Consider the following 18072-nt stretch of genomic DNA (forward strand, 5'->3'; position numbering starts at 1 on the left):
CCCAGTTTGCTTTTTGGTCTTCTCTTCTGCTTTCTGTAGAGGCCATGTGGCACTAGCGAAGATGGTGTGCTACCACAATGATAGTATTATTTTGCAAACCTTCCCCTGCTTGTCCTTCATTCCTTCTTCAGACAGGCCACACATCTGATTTGGTCGCTGCGGCGCCTTCGGGAGCTCTTTCCACTCTAAAGCTAACTGTGACTGCGGGTGGATTAGATCTTCTGGACTTAGAATGCTTTTATTCAGCTGCAGATGTCCAATGGATGGCTCACTGGCTTTCTGCCCACCTCCCTGCATGAGATGGGGTTTACCAGTAAAGACTTTTAAGGAAGGCTTAATGCACTGCTCATCGTTTCCTACTGACCATTCTATGGATCACCATCCGGGGTTATCATGCATGGCTTTCTCTTGCCTTGCCAGAACCTGTAAACTCACTGACACGAAGAAACCCTATGCTCCTGCACTACCTTTGCTAAGCCTTCCCACTCGCACAGGATGGCTGTGCTCAGAGCAACTCCATCAGTGGCATGTTGCAGGTGTCTTAAAATTGGGGACTTTGTTTCTGAACAGTGAGCTACTAAATTTTCAAACCCTTGTGGCAGACTACCATCTTCACCCCGGTCAACTCCTTACTTACAACCACCTTAAATAATCATTAAATGCCCTATTTCATGTCTGCTACCTAGCACTAACCCTACAAGAGGTGTGCCAGAAGCTCTGTACCATAGGAAATGGTGGCAAACTGATAGAATGGGTGTACAGACCTATCTTGCAACATGAAAATCACTCCAGGTCTTCTTGTCATACTGCCTGGGTGATTGATGTACCAAACCTCTGCAAGATATGGACTAAAATACTGGACTTTCCCCACAAAGTATCCCACAGCTGTCACTTTAAGTAAATTCATAGTGCTTCCTTGTGAATGCATTCTGCCCGTTGCTTGCCATTGGCCTTCTGGTTTGTAACTCACAATTTGTTGCTTTCAATTTGCTGGCTTTATTTGTTTTAGGCTATGCAGCTTGAATCCGTCCCTTCCCTTGCCAAAACCTTATTTACAGTATCCTGCTGAGTGCCCCCTTTCTGTAAACAGGCCTGTAAATCTTGTTCTTATCATATTTGCTGTGCATTCAAAGAACAAAGTCAAATGTCAGGCTCTGTCTTCGGTGGGAACTTAGGGCCATATGTATGAACACTTTTTCCCATAGACACAGAATGGGTAAAAACCTTTGCTACATCTGGCCCTTAGTGTTTACTTTCCTTTCTCTGACTTCAAAGTGAGAGGATTTATGCGACAATCTTGCTGGATACTGGGGTTAGGAAATAGTTTTTTCTATCACATGACAACATTTAAATAGACTTCAGAATATATCAGAATTAGAAGTACAAAGCAAGCACATTTTTGTTAATCCTGAACTGTGCTGGAAACAAATACCTTTACATGATTAAAACAAATCATTGCATTAGGTGATGCAATTTCCACACATCATCATCTGTGCACAGTATAGTTTGATTTGAAAAACTGTATATCTGTGCAAATGTAATGGTCATTTCAATCAAAAATGTGTTGTCTGTAATGGCAGTGTGTTACCACACCATGCATGCTCCACTCCACTCTGTTCTGCACCACTCTACACCACTGCACCCTACTCTGTATCACTCCACTTTACTCCACTCCATGCCACTGCACTCTTCTCCATTCGGAACCACTCCACATTATGCCACTGCTCTCTATGCTACTTCACACTATGCCTCTCTACTCTACTCTGTACCACTGCACTTTACGCCTCTCTACACCACTGCGCTCTGCTCGTCTGCACGCCATACCACTCCAGTCTAGGCAACACCAATCTAATCCGCACAACTCCACTCTCTGCCACTCTGCAACGCTGCACTGCACGCCACTGCACTCTAAGTTAATACACTCTATGCTAATGCACTTTACTCTGTAACACTCAACTCTATGCCCCTGCATTCTTCATCAATACACTGTACATCATTCTAATCTACTCTACGCCTCTGCACTCTATGCCATGGCACTCTACACTACTTTACTCTATGGCATCACACTCTATGCTTTATGCAACTCCACTCTAACTTGCACTTCTCCACTCTAAGCCACCTCACTCTACTGTGAAATAATCTATGTTATGCCACTGCACTCTGTGCCACTGCACTCTACCCTGCACCTCTCCACTCTATGCAACTGCACTCTACTCCGAAACAATCTATTCTACGTCACTGTACTCTATACCACTCTGACCACTGCACTCTAGTTCAATGTACTCTACACAACTGCAAGCTGACACTCTGCAACACTGCTCTGGCCGCCACTATACTCTACACCACTCTGCTCTGTACTTCTGCATTTTGCACCAATATACGCTATTCCACTGCATTCTATGCCACTCTACTCTGCCCAATGCCACTCTATGCAACTGCACTCTACACCAGTGTACTCTAAACAACTGCACTGCCCTTTACTCTGCACCACTGTACTCTATGCCACTGTTCTCTGTACCACTCTACACCACTGCACTGACACTCTACTCTGCAACTCTGCACTCTACACCACTCTACTCTATGCCACTGTACTCTAGGCACTATACTCTACTCTACACCACTCTACAATACTCCACTCTGCACCACTCTACACCACTACACTCTATGCCACATGAGTCTACTCTGCACTCTGACACTGCACCACTCTGCATTACTGCACTCTCTGCTACTCTATTGTATGCCACTCTACTCCACTGCACTCTATGTAACTCTACCCCATGCCACTCTATGCCACTGCACTCTGCGCCAATGCACTCTAAACAACTGCACTGTACGCCACTGCCCTCTACTCTGTACCACTGTACTCTACGTCACTGGTCTGTGCCACTCTACTCCACTCTGCATCACTGCAGACACTCTACTCTGCAGTGTTGCACTCTTCACCACCGTACTATACACCAATGTACTATGTACTACTGCACTCTATGCCACTCTACTCTGCATCACTCCACTCTACAGCACTTTGCCCTACTCTGCACCACTCTACACTACACCACTGCACTCCCTGCAACGTGAGTCTACTCTGCAATCTATGCCACTGCACCACTCTACACTACTGCTCTCTCTGCTACTCTATTGTATGCCACTCTACTCCACTGCACTCTATGCCACTCTACTCTGTCCCATGCCACTGCACTCTAAACCACTGCACTCTACGCTAACGCACTCTAAACAACTGCACTGCACCCCCACTGCACTGTACTTTGCAACACTGGGCTCTACGCCACTGCTCCTATGCTACTCTACTCCACTCCACACCACTATGCCACTAGCTTTAAGCCATGCTGAACAGCAGCTACTCTGGTGTATAACATGGCTAATGGCTAAAACACATTAGCAAAGCCAATAACTCTTTCGTAGATGAGACCTATTGGCTTTGCCAATGTTTGTTAGTACTATGAGGTACCGAGGTACCTGAAAGAACTGTGAAAAATACAATTACATCATAATAAAGGCTGCTACAAAATGCGCAAATACATTTCGGTTAAATAAAAAAAGTGTTTCTCAAATACAGATTTGAATAATATACAATTTATACTTAGTGATAAAAAAATGTATAACACTCCATTAAAACCACACACTCCACAGCTCACCTTGGAACATCATTACAATACCTCTCTGAAAGAAATATCTTTGCCACCAGAAAACTTCAAGTGATTCCTTTTAGTAAAGTCAATGCAGGTTTTCAAGCCCCTTTGTATTTGCAGATTTACCAGTTGCCTACATTTGCATGTCTTTAGGGAAGGAGACCCCCTGGCAAGAAGGCCTTTTCTTATCTGTCTGCCCCTCCCTCCCTCAGAGCACAGGAGACCCCCTGCCTTCCAGCCCAGCTGGGGAAACTCCTCTGCCCCTAATTTCGCCCTGCCTCCATTGCCCTTTAGGTGAAAGGCTAAAATTACGGACAAATGCCGTCCGTTAAAGCTTTCATCACGGACAACGGACAGCAGGGCGAAATTACGGACAGTCCGTGAAATTTACGGACGGGTGGTCACCCTACTTGCAGAAGACAAGGAAAAATGGTTATTGTGAGTAATCATATAAAATGCTACATACTCCAAAATACGTTTGAGAATTATAAAATATTGTTATCCTACAAAATATTTTTGGTCATGCCTTAAAAAATTCTTGAACGCAATTGTAACGTACAAATAAAGAACACAGTGAATTGACGTGTTTAACTTCCACTGGTGTTTGCTAATTCCTGGGCGCAGTGTTGAGGCTGCTGAACTGAGCATAGAAGGGGCGCGTGCGCTTGTGACTCCTGCCTTTATTGGTAAGTACCTGCAACATTTGTAGAAGATGTAAAACAGGCCATCGCGCGTCCATTTTACGATCTGAGAGGTAAGTGAGAAAACACATTCTTTACTGCTTCCCCAAGGCGATGGCAGGTGCGGTGCACAGTCTCCAACTCTTTCACTGCGTTGCAGTGGTTCGAGAAGCATACTAAAGTCCCGGCAATTTGTACTGAGCTGTTTGTAGCAAGTAATTTTTGATAAGGGGAACTTTTATCAGTATCAACAAAAATATTTGTGTCTGTAGTAATAGATCCGTAGGTCCCTCCTAGGCAGGTGAAGTCACCTAAGGCAGTGGTTCTTAACCCGTGGTCCGAGGACCCTTGTGGGTCCGTGAGTCCTACTAAGGGGGTTGGGTGCGATGGTTTTACAAAATTAAATATTAAAATTAATATCTTAATATGTATAAAGTATATACAATTAAAGATGCAAAATTGAAAATGTGAAAACTTTTTCTATATTTGATTGTGAATTAAACAAAATATTTCAACATATGAGCATTTGTTTGTTGTATACTTGTTTTTGTATAATTGTATTATTTTAAGTTACAAATCCTAGAAACGCCAGGGGTCCCTGGCTTCCAAAAATAACTCAGTGCGGTCCCCAGATTCAAGTAATATTTCAGTGGGGTCCACAGAAGTGAGAATCTTAAGTACCGCTGACCTAAGGGATTCAAACAAGCTGCTCCGGCCTCGGTTTGGTTATGGCAGGAGGGTTAGGAAGCCCTGGTTGATCTACTGTATACATTAGATGAAGTAAGCACTTTCCTTTAACTAGAGCAAAACCACAGCTGTGGGCAGTAGGCACAGCGTCACCCACTCGTGGATGCTCAGTGATACTTTACAGGTTCTGACTCCAGATGGCATCTAGGTAAGCAGACAAGGCAAGTCCTCCAAAGCCCTATCGTTGTCCAGTAACCCATCCCACGCTGCACTGAACTACAGATTCATTTTATTTCATGGTGGCATAAGTGTGCTAGTCGCCAATATAGCTTCTGTTCGCTGTTTTATTTATGATTAAAAGAAGCAGGAGAGGGAGGAGAAATGATGGAGGAAGACTCTTGGCAGAAAGGCGAGGCTTCCTTGTTTTCATCATTTAACTGTCTTTAAAGGGAGAAGCTTCATAACAAAAACGTTTGAAGATATCAAAGTCATGCATAAGCTTTACCATTATTAAATTTCCAGCTCTTATCAGCCTGGAGACCAAAAGCTGAAAATGGATTCAGAATTTGTCTCTTTAATAGTAATGCATGAGAAGGCTTTAACAAGAAGTGCACAAGCCAACTTTACAGCAAGACCCTTGCATCTAATATTTGCCCAGTGGTGACTTCTGTCGAGAACAGACACACACTGGCATGTCCAGATAGATTGGTGGGTGTGGTTTTAGAATGCGTAATGCAGTGATATGGGTTAAGTGTCATTTACCTCATGCACCATGGCAAACTGTTGGTTCTGTACTTCCTTTGCCTAATCTGGGTGTTAGTGGGTGATGTGTCTAAGATTAGTAGTGAAACAGATAGTGTAATAAACATGCTCCAGCCCAGCACAGCCACCATCCACATCCTCTTCAATTACACAGTGGGACACTGGGATCAAACAAAATGAGAGTACTCACAAATAGGTATTCAGGATGTGAGTAAAGTTACAGTTACTGTTTTAGAGTTCATTGGCTCCCTGGTGGAAGCTGAGATGCACTGTACCAATGTTCGAGTATATCAACATTATTCCATTTAGTGTAGTCAGTGTGTTGCACCAGCAAGTCTCTGTGCCTTTCCCTTGGTAAACCGCCTTAAGAAAGATGGCCAATATATGCTTCAATCACATTTCGCTCAACATTCACATACTGAACCATGAGCTGCTCTTTCTTGTTTTCACCAGTACTGAAGTTGCACTTGGTATACACTGTTGTGAGTCCTAACTATACTAGTGTATATCAGACCAATCACCATCAAGACCGTGTTGCTTTTTGAAAACTCAGACATTTTTCAGCCAAAGACGCCCTACAGAGCCTCCCCTTTGAATCTGCACTGCATGTAGAACAATGGCGGTGTGAGTGGAGATTGAGGGTAAAGATGTTCTCTAGTCCAAGTGCCCAGACAGGAGAGCTGCCTCATTGAAAGACGGCGAGCAGTAAGGTCCAAAGTGAAGCCAATAGCAGTGGTGCAACAGCATCAACACGTGAAAAGGCAGCAGGATTGCACCAGTGTCTGCTCCTTGTAAAGGGCACCATGACACCCAAGTGACATCAGTCTGTTGTAAAAACTCTCTCCTCTATGGACAAAGAAGCATCACTCCAAGACACCCCCGAAAAAACACTGAACACTTGTCTTGGAATGGCCACGGATGACTTCCGTGTTCCTCAGCATTTTGCCTCATTTAATAAAGGAGACGTTTGGAACAACAGTTGAAATCACATTAAAGTGTCCCTTGTCTTCATGAGTGAAGGTACTTCAACGGCAGTAAGCTGCTGGAGTACAGGCGTGTCCTTCACAACCCTTATCTTGCACTCACTGACCCACGAGAAGCACCACGGTAGAGGAATTTGCGTGGCCAAATAGTAATGTGGAAATCATAATTTCTGTACTATTTCACGGGTCAGAAAGAATATTCCAATGCTGTATTCATCGTTCCTAGTTGGAAAAACTCAGAATTGGAGGGTAAACCTGCTCTGGAAAAAGTAAAGCGGACTCAGAACACGATGCCCTCAGCATCTCCTCACTAGCTGAATCAGACTCTGTGATGTAACCATGTGGGATATCGCTAGACTTTCAAAAGCGCTATGACGCCATATCATACAAAGTGCAGAAGGGAAGCCCTTAGCTTCAAAGCAGAAATAGCTATTGACCAGTTTTCTTGCTGTTTTCCAGGTGCACCCATCCCATCTGTTTGCAACGTTTTTCATAGGGCATTCTGGTTTAAATACTTATCATCGTCCTAGGCCTGGGTTCTGCAAAGTCGGCCCTGGAGAGCCGGGTCCATGCCAGATTTTTAGCATATCCACATTTAGAACAAGCATTTACAATGCAACGGGACCCGCGTTTGCTCATGTTAGAGATGATCGCGTTGTAAACTCTTAACCCGACTTTTCACCTATCGGGCAAAAGTGCATTTATGTACATAACCCGAAAAAGTGAAATCAAGTATATAAAGCGCTCGACTTCTGCCAAGCGAGATCGCACTGGTAAATTAGAGAAAAAAAAGTCCACGAGCCCGATGGAAAACAGCGAGCCTCGCATGTTTTCTGTACTTGGTCGCTGCGCTCGAGCAGGGCTAGCCACCGGAAAAGACATATGCGTGCCCTCGACTAATGAAAGCAAGCAGATTTTATTAGAGAAGCCAACGAACCAATAAAAAACACTGACGTGATGTTGACAGGGGTCAGAGCCCTTTTCTAAATACAAAAGAGTCTCGCTGCGATACGCATGCGCGAGCGCATGCAACGCAGGCTCGACCCTAAAAATGTAGATTTCTGAAACATCTTTTTTTCTAAATGTGGATATTCTAAAAACCTGGCATGGACCCGGCTCTCCAGGACTGACTTTGCAGAACCCTGTCCTAGGCGGTGCTTAATTTGAGCTAGTGGTTGCAGGTGGGGCCCACCAACACTCATTTTTAGGCGCTGGCACTTATTTTTCCTCAACAGACTGAGCAAGAGAGAGTAAAACACACAAGAGGAAGACCAGAGGGAAAAATAAAGATGAAAAAAAGGGACAAAAAAAGAAAGGAGGAATGAAAAAGAACCTGCAGGGAGTGTCTACTAGTGAACTAGAAAGGCATGTGGTCGAAGGGATCAAGACTGCGCAGCCTGGGGATTCAGCACAGGACCTTTCATAGCGCCGGCCGCAAACCTCTGAGCAAAACTTTGGGACTAGGCACTTATTCTTCTACAAATTAGGCACCAGTCCCAGATAAACAAGAATAGTTGTTCATTCAAAATATCTTATGGAGATGTTTAGTGGGCCTGTGTATCCAAGTTAGGCATTAACGTTGTGAGTCATGCGGCATTCATACCGAACCTTGTAGAATATTAATAGTCAAGCTTCCACAACCTGCAGAAAAATTACTATGTATCCTGTGTTTGCTCTTGTCCAGGCTTTCCTGTCTGTCTTGTTTTTGTATTTAGCTTCAAATTTATTCCAGATATGTAAGAGATGCTGTACTTTTACTGTGTTACGCAACTACCTGTGCTAAGTTAGTGTCTACTGGCAACAGCTTTCCTTTCGCTAATCAGTGTTGTCTACTGCTTCACGTAGGATTCGCCACCACAATTCCAATTCCTACATTAATTCAACAGAGTTGCAGAATGTGCAATGCTTGCTCGGTAAGGCTGCTGCAAATGCATAGTCTCTGGAGAAAATCAGACAGATGGAGGCCCGCATTCTACAGACACTATCCCTTTGGCTCTCTCCCCATCACATTTTCCTGTCAGGCAGCAGAGGTGGAGACACTTAACATAGTTGGTGAGGGGGCATCATACCCTAAATCCATCCAACCGGAGTCTGTTTAAAGGGCAGAGAAGCTGGCAGTATTTTCAGACTGTCAGTTGGCCTCGTTTAAGGCTTTGTGTACGTGGAGAAGTCATGTGATGACATCCGATTGTGACTACATTTCCTAAGAATTCCCAAAGGTTTGGAGATGGCACTGGACGTGGATTATTGATTCATGTTGTAAGAACAACTACACCCTTAAGAGCTTGCTGAAGAACAATTCTATTTTAGAGAAGTGTTCTCGATATCAATTAGATAATTAACTTTGATTTTTTTATGTACATAGATTTTAGTAGTTAAAGATTTTGGGAACTGAGAATTTCTTTTTGAACTTTGAATTATTTTGTGAAGGAACAGAAAGCCTTCCTACACGAATATGATCTAACCTGACATGTATATATAACATGGATTTCAAGTACTGATAGTATATATTAAGTGATGTATTTGTGGTAACGAATAGGAATCATCTATTCTTCTAAGCTGCTATCAGGAAGTGCATATTTACAAAGCTAGAGGTCATTTCCTTGCAAATAGAGAAGTAAGTTGATGAGCATTTCAGCAGTCATTTATGTCTTGTTGCATCTCAGTTGCTGAAATGCCAGCTTCATTCGTAGAACAGAGAGGGGTAGTTACTTAAAGATACCTTTAAGGTATATCCTTTCCATGTTTGTTAAATGTAGAACATTCATGGCAGAGTATTAAAGATCACCTCTTTGCCATTACACTACTTTTCCTACCTGCAGATGCCCAACTCCAGCAGAGTACCAAGGCAGAGTGGTGATCTTCATTTTCTGTTTCCTCACTTATCCCATTCTTCTTTCCTTGTTCCTTCTATTTGTCCAATATATTATACTGCATGTAGGCAGCAGTGGATGTGATGAGGGTGGAAGAGTAGATTGATCCTGATATATCCAGGGTGAAAGTTACTATTTTCTGATATCTCCTTTGAGACATTTGGTTTTAGCTGCAAAGGCAAATAGGAATTGTTGCCCTTGAACTTGTGGGGTACTCTGTGGTTCCTAGCTATGGGCCAGAAAACAAAAGAATAGGGGCACTATCCTCACGCACTGTAGTCTTCTGCTTCACCCACAATACCGAATTGCAACAAAATCAAGGTTTTCATTTAAAAGAAATAGGACCAGAATCATATTTCATTTCTCTTTGAGGAAATTTTCACAATCTGAATAGCAGTATTGTGATTTGTCCCGCATGTGACAATATCTGGGGGTTATTGATCAAATGGACAACGTCTTGGTGGCAAAAGCTCATATAAGGTGCCAGAGGTGACACACTCTGTCTTTATAATTTTGCTGTCTCCATCTTCCAGTGGTGAGAACGGCCTGTGGCTTTGATGTAGGCAGCACATTCAAGGGGTGTTCAGTGTAAGGGCGGATCAACTGAGTTACCCTTTACCTAGAATTATTCTGTCTTTAAGGAAACTTGGACTTTTAGGAAATTGTGTCTGCCACACACAGATTTCTGTGCTCATCAAAAAGCTACTCTCTTGCACATATTTAGCTTGGGAATTTGAGTGAACAGTCTTGTGGAAACAGAGTCCTTTACCCTATATTGCTCACCACTGTTGTATGTCTTACCACTCTTTCCTCTCATTCCCATGGCCTTAGCACAGTTAGGAGGCAAGTAGTTCGAGTGATGTTGTTTGTGCCATATCGATCCTATCCAGGTGTTTTTCTTCTCTGCTCAGATCTGGAAGGGGTCCATCCAGTGGAATCTTTGCTACTCAGTGTGTTCTCCCATTCACACTCCTTCATCATCACTTAGAGTTCTACACATTGAGAGGATAAGGTGGCAGCAACAGGACATTTAAGTGCTCACCACTTGATGTTGTATTCCTCTGTGAATCTGGATGCTAGAGCCTGGGAGGACAAGGACTTTCTTCAATATCCCCAGGCTAGCTTTGCCTTGGGTGAGCTCTGGTAATCTAGTGTAGGAAAGTACCATCTTGCCTGGCATGTTACCCCCATTTTTCACTGTATATATGTTGTTTTAGTTGTATGTGTCACTGGGACCCTGGTAACCCAGGGCCCCAGTGCTCATAAGTGTGCCTGAATGTGTTACCTGTGTAGTGACTAACTGTCTCACTGAGGCTCTGCTAATCAGAACCTCAGTGGTTATGCTCTCTCATTTCTTTCCAAATTGTCACTAACAGGCTAGTGACCATTTTTACCAATTTACATTGGCTTACTGGAACACCCTTATAATTCCCTAGTATATGGTACTGAGGTACCCAGGGTATTGGGGTTCCAAGAGATCCCTATGGGCTGCAGCATTTCTTTTGCCACCCATAGGGAGCTCTTACAATTCTTACACAGGCCTGCCACTGCAGCCTGAGTGAAATAACGTCCACGTTATTTCACAGCCATTTTACACTGCACTTAAGTAACTTATACGTCACCTATATGTCTAACCTTTACCTGGTAAAGGTTAGGTGCAAAGTTACTTAGTGTGAGGGCACCCTGGCACTAGCCAAGGTGCCCCCACATTGTTCAGAGCCAATTCCCTGAACTTTGTGAGTGCGGGGACACCATTACACGCGTGCACTACATATAGGTCACTACCTATATGTAGCTTCACAATGGTAACTCCGAATATGGCCATGTAACATGTCTATGATCATGGAATTGCCCCCTCTATGCCATCCTGGCATAGTTGGCACAATCCCATGATCCCAGTGGTCTGTAGCACAGACCCTGGTACTGCCAAACTGCCCTTCCTGGGGTTTCACTGCAGCTGCTGCTGCTGCCAACCCCTCAGACAGGCATCTGCCCTCCTGGGGTCCAGCCAGGCCTGGCCCAGGATGGCAGAACAAAGAACTTCCTCTGAGAGAGGGTGTTACACCCTCTCCCTTTGGAAAATGGTGTGAAGGCAGGGGAGGAGTAGCCTCCCCCAGCCTCTGGAAATGCTTTGTTGGGCACAGATGTGCCCAATTCTGCATAAGCCAGTCTACACCGGTTCAGGGGACCCCTTAGCCCTGCTCTGGCGCGAAACTGGACAAAGGAAAGGGGAGTGACCACTCCCCTGACCTGCACCTCCCCTGGGAGGTGTCCAGAGCTCCTCCAGTGTGCTCCAGACCTCTGCCATCTTGGAAACAGAGGTGCTGCTGGCACACTGGACTGCTCTGAGTGGCCAGTGCCACCAGGTGACGTCAGAGACTCCTTCTGATAGGCTCCTGCAGGTGTTAGTTGCCTATCCTCTCTCCTAGGTAGCCAAACCCTCTTTTCTGGCTATTTAGGGTCTCTGTCTCTGGGGAAATTTTAGATAACGAATGCAAGAGCTCATCCGAGTTCCTCTGCATCTCTCTCTTCACCTTCTGCCAAGGAATCGACTGCTGACTGCGCTGGAAGCCTGCAAACCTGCAACATAGTAGCAAAGACGACTACTGCAACTCTGTAACGCTGATCCTGCCGCCTTCTCGACTGTTTTCCTGCTTGTGCATGCTGTGGGGGTAGTCTGCCTCCTCTCTGCACCAGAAGCTCCGAAGAAATCTCCAGTGGGTCGACGGAATCTTCCCCCTGCAACCGCAGGCACCAAAAAGCTGCATTACCGGTCCCTTGGGTCTCCTCTCAGCACGACGAGCGAGGTCCCTCGAATCCAGCGACTCTGTCCAAGTGGCCTCCACAGTCCAGTGACTCTTCAGTCCAAGTTTGGTGGAGGTAAGTCCTTGCCTCACCTCGCTGGGCTGCATTGCTGGGAACCGCGACTTTTGCAGCTACTCCGGCCCCTGTGCACTTCCGGCGGAAATCCTTTGTGCACAGCCAAGCCTGGGTCCACGGCACTCTAACCTGCATTGCACGACTTTCTAAGTTGGTCTCCGGCGATGTGGGACTCCTTTGTGCGACTTCGGGTGAGCACCGTTTCACGCATCCTCGTAGTGCCTGTTTCTGGCACTTCTCCGGGTGCTACCTGCTGCTGAGAGGGCTCCTTGTCTTGCTCAACGCCCCCTCGCTCTCCTGGTCCAATTTGCGACCTCCTGGTCCCTCCAGGGCCACAGCAGCGTCCAAAAAGCTAACCGCACGATTTGCAGCTAGCAAGGCTTGTTGGCGTTCTTTCGGCGGGAAAACACTTCTGCACGACTCTCCACGGCGAGAGGGATCCGTCCACCAAAGGGAAAGTCTCTAGCCCTTTTCGTTCCTGCAGAAACCTCAGCTTCTTCTGTCCAGTAGAAGCTTCTTTGCACCCGCAGCTGGCATTTCCTGGGCATTTGCCCATCTCCGACTTGCTTGTGACTTTTGGACTTGGTCCCCTTGTTCCACAGGTACCCTAGATTGGAAATCCACAGTTGTTGCATTGTTGGTTTGTGTCTTTCCTGCATTATTCCTCTAACACGACTTCTTTGTCCTTAGGGGAACTTTAGTGCACTTTGCACTCACTTTTCAGGGTCTTGGGGAGGGTTATTTTTCTAACTCTCACTATTTTCTAATAGTCCCAGCGACCCTCTACAAGGTCACATAGGTTTGGGGTCCATTCGTGGTTCGCATTCCACTTTTGGAGTATATGGTTTGTGTTGCCCCTATCCCTATGTTTCCCCATTGCATCCTATTGTAACTATACATTGTTTGCACTGTTTTCTAAGACTATACTGCATATTTTTGCTATTGTGTATATATATCTTGTGTATATTTCCTATCCTCTCACTGAGGGTACACTCTAAGATACTTTGGCATATTGTCATAAAAATAAAGTACCTTTATTTTTAGTATAACTGTGTATTGTGTTTTCTTATGATATTGTGCATATGACACTAAGTGGTACTGTAGTAGCTTCACACGTCTCCTAGTTCAGCCTAAGCTGCTCTGCTAAGCTACCATTATCTATCAGCCAAAGCTGCTAGACACCCTATACACTAATAAGGGATAACTGGGCCTGGTGCAAGGTGCAAGTACCCCTTGGTACTCACTACAAGCCAGTCCAGCCTCCTACATCTAGCTACAGTGGTTTTCCATAATTGCCTTCCTTGGTCTTTCAGGTAGTGTTGAGACATTTCAGTCTTATGCTTTCCGTCTATTGTGATTGTCTTTTTTATCAATTCCATAGGTCATTGGTAGCAAGTTGGAGTCTTTCACTAATGCGGGTTCTGCAGGGTATTTCCTTTGGACCGTTTCAGATATTAATGTCTTTACAGTAACAGCTATTACTTCGGTCAGGAGTTTGGAAGAGTTGGAGGTCTCTTTTCTGTATGCCTCCCTTTCTTAGGATGTTCGTAGACATATTGGTGTTGAGGGTAAGGGGTCTTTGTATCAAAAGGCTGTACATTATTTTTCAGTAGATCAGGAGATTTATTCTATGCATTTCTGTCCAGATTAAATGGCTGTATTCCCTGGACATCCATAAAGTAGCCTATTTGTTGCGCAGTTGTTTACAGTACTACTTTTCAAGTATTTCAATTGCCTGGTCATCTACTTTAGCTGGGTCTAACAAAGTTTAAAATTGTCTACTCCTGACCTGAAACAACAAGGTGATGGAAGGAATGATTGAATCAATCTCAGCCACTGACAATTGCTCCAGCTACATTCCAAACCATTTTTCACCAAAAAAACCACTTTAGACAAGTACTTGCCATATACAAGTCAGTATCAGCCCTACTTCAACAATTGTACAAATGACCTGAGACACTGGATAATGTTCTGAGTTGACTCTTGCAATGTCCATGCTGGCTGGCATAGTGGAGTGTTTGAGCAAGGGCATGGTCAGTGTCTTAGGCCGGGTTCTAGAAAGGTCATCCTGGCAGAGATATGCCGGATAGCAGCGTGAGGTGTTTCTTCTACATTTGGATATTATTAGATGCAGTGGGAATACTGGGATCGAGGAACTTTGAGCCAGGGGTTCTCTCCCTTTTGTTGTATGTGATTAATGTGTTTCTGGTTAACAATCAAAGTTTGCACAGGTGGTAGTTTTCTTCTTTAGATGATAATCTGCCTGCAGAGCAGCTTAGAATGCTTTCTTAGGTATTCCTCAAACAAGTAATCACTAAAATAAGGAAGAATGAAGAAAAGGTGATTACTTATTGGTAATCTGCATTACCTTAAGTCCCCTGTTCCTTGTATCTGACATTATAGCTGGGTCATGATGGTGGATTAATGCACCCACTCTAGTGATCTGTGTTAAACTTGATGGTCAGAGGTTCAAATCTTGGCGGCTCCACTCAGCCTTTCATCCTTCCAAAGTCGAGAAAATGAGTTCCATTGAGTTAATTAACCATAAACATCTGTTATTTTAGTGCCAAGACACCCTTTAGAACGAACATGTGCTTGACAAATGCACATGCTGTGGTATATTCTGGCCCTCACCTGAGGATGGATCTTGTAAGGATGACTAATATAGCTTGTTTATGTAACACTGTGCTTGTGGTTCATTCTCGGGATAGAGAGGCGTTTTATGAGTTACGCCTTACCTAGGGAGGCAGGCCCCCTCAAACCATTAATGTCTGTAATGTCTTGGAGTAATGGAAATTATCAGTAAATAGATTACAATGTGTGTCATCATGGCCCTGAAGTCAGTTCGCAAGAGGGAACTGACTGTGCTGGTTGATGTAAGAAGTTAAGCAGACAACTCGTGTATTTGACTTCAGTAGCTCCAGGATCTGCTGTTTTTCGTTCCTTTTAAAACAGCTCTGATACTGGAGCTTGTGTGTGCCATAATGGTCAAAGCAAGGCTTTTTCCAAGAAGATCTAGTTCAGAATAACTCAAAATTGACAGCATCGGGTTACCACGAGCCTGTTCCAACTAGCCCAAAGCACAACGCCTGACAAATGGGGCAAACATGTGACTTCTCAGAGAACCTTTCTAATGCATAAAGTGGGAACTTAAAATAAACTCTCCTTCCAGGTGACTACACCCCAAATGATTTTTTATTGGATAACTTTGAATCCTGCGCTAGTGACTGATGTAAATAAACCTGTCTTTGTTTCTAAAGCAAGTAGTTGGTGAAATTGATCGAAGCTAGAATTCATGCTGCTAATGTCTCATGATCCTCCCTCTTTTTTCCTTTCTAGAAATACTGCAGAGCATCTAGAAATGCAATAGAGTTCCTCCCGGACACACTGACTGTTTTCTGGAAAAATCATCTCAAGGAAGTGGATTTTTCTGAAAATGTACTGAAGGAAATGCCACAGGGACTGTTTCAGCTGGAAGTAAGTGGAAAAGGTCCCTGGAAGTCTATACTTTCTCCGGCAAGTGAACTGTGTAATTAATTGAAACACTTGATAACACGGGACATCGATTGTGAAAAAATGAGTCCTTGACAAAAATAATTTTAGGATAAAGTCAAAGCTTCATTGTGCTCGATGGAGTAGCCACAGAATGGCAGAAATCAGACATTAGGATCAATTTGTTGCATCCGATGGCATATTATTCTAATTATAAAACAATTGTGCATGGAATTTTGTAAGCTAGCTGGATAAATGTAATGTTATGCATCACATCTATCAATATTAACAGTGTTGCACCACAATAGGGCCAAGTCTGCAAAATCCTTTCACTTTGCAGTTCTGTCTTAAATTTGCAAAATTGTGTCATGCTTATCATGTGTTCAGCTATGGCATATAGTTCTGTGGAAAATTGAACTGTTAGACTAGTTTGTCAGTGTACAGTAATTTGGAACGTCAGCAGCAGGGATACATGAGAAGATAAGTTAAACATGACTAAAATATGATTAGTGAGTGGATGGAATAATAGTGATCTGCGGAGTGAAGTCACTTCATCAAAACTTCATATTAGCTCACATTAGAAGATGTATTTTTGCAAGTGGACACATTCCTACAACGGATGTCCTAAATATTATTAAATATCAATCTCAATCCAATTGCGTGGTTTATGGCTGAAGTGAAATTTAATAGTGTAGAACTTATTGGCTGACTTCCATAAATATTTAATATATGTGAATATCTCTGGCAATTTTATTTTGTTTCCCCTCCCAGTTCCCTTCCATATAGAGACTGAATGCCAGCGTCCCAAAAGCTGAATATAGGTTCCTCCTAGGGCATCATTATGAGTGCCCTGTTGCCAACTCTATTAAGTTCATCCCCTGCCCGTGGAGTTACCAAAGTCAGGGGCATTGTAGCTCTCTGGTTGGGATTACAAATGGAATCATGAGGATCTCCTTAGCAATGAGGAATTACCATGGGTTTCAGTAATTCTAGTCCTGATTCTCCTCGTTGTTTATTCTTTATTAATTTCAGGTATTTCACCCGTAGATCTTGGCTGTATCCCGTAGCTGACATTTCTGGCTGAAATACATAGGATCTGTTGATTAACAGCATATCTCATAATCTCGATGGAGTCATTAAATCCTGCTATAGGTCCCGCTGGGATTACAAAAGCACATTTAATCAACCCCCAAATACTTCAGTCATTGCCACAGTGTGGCTCACCCCTATCATCATTGCTACTGCAGACTCTGTTTTATCTTATTCCATTTCCAAACACACTGATAATGGCTGCTGCTACAAGCAGCTCTTCACTTATGCACTTCCTGAAGCTTAATTTAGACATGTACATCATTTTTTACGGTAGAGCACTGCACCAACCAGAAACACAGCAGAGTTTCTTTACCGTATAATTATTCACAACTCTTAAATAGACTTGGAAGTATTGTATGAAAAATATGGGAGCATAGCTGAGCGCTTCATCGCCAAGCATTGCAGTGATTTCAGACTTCAGGAATCGTGTCACAGTGAGAAATCTGCATACATAGCTATCACACTTTTTGCACCTGTCAGAATGAGCCTTCATGGATAGAAGACTTTGGCATTCCCTTTAGAACTAGGAAATTGCATGCTGGGACAATTCTACAATACCAAGAGTAACAAGCATTGGCAGACACAATAGGTCTTGCTTTGTCTGCCAGCCTTATGGCATGTCTTGTCTTGTTTTGTAATGGTTTTTGCAAACCTTTATTGTTTTGGAAGCTGCTGGCAGTCAGTCACTCCAAAAAAAACATTGAGTAAAGGCAAAGATGTTGTGGTTGTGTGTTACCATACTAGTCCCTGGCACTGAATGGAACTATTTTGTGCATTGATACACTTCACCCCTTGATGCATGCTCGAGTGGGATGGAGAAAACATGTGAATGACGCTACCACTGACAAATGGAGTGAAGTTGAAAACCCTTATAAGTAAATATGTCATGCACATAATTTTAGTGCAATCAAAAGACCTTGGCTAACAGAGACCTAAAAAAGTCAACCTTTCTGCCACTGACTACTAGCTTTTTGCC

The 18072-nt window shown here is 43.7% G+C and overlaps 1 protein-coding gene across 3 annotated transcripts in view; it reads left to right on the forward strand.

The window, feature by feature from the left end:
• Positions 1–18072, forward strand: part of LRRK1 (leucine rich repeat kinase 1) — a 654776-nt gene that overhangs the window by 309640 nt on the left and 327064 nt on the right. For all 3 annotated transcript variants that reach the window (XM_069222803.1, XM_069222801.1, XM_069222802.1), the window contains exon 10: positions 15852–15989. In XM_069222803.1, the coding sequence (XP_069078904.1) occupies positions 15852–15989 (138 nt within the window). The remainder of the gene's footprint in view (positions 1–15851; positions 15990–18072) is intronic.

This window comes from Pleurodeles waltl, chromosome 3_1 (genome assembly GCF_031143425.1).
Source record: "Pleurodeles waltl isolate 20211129_DDA chromosome 3_1, aPleWal1.hap1.20221129, whole genome shotgun sequence".
NCBI classification, from domain to species: Eukaryota; Metazoa; Chordata; class Amphibia; order Caudata; family Salamandridae; genus Pleurodeles; species Pleurodeles waltl.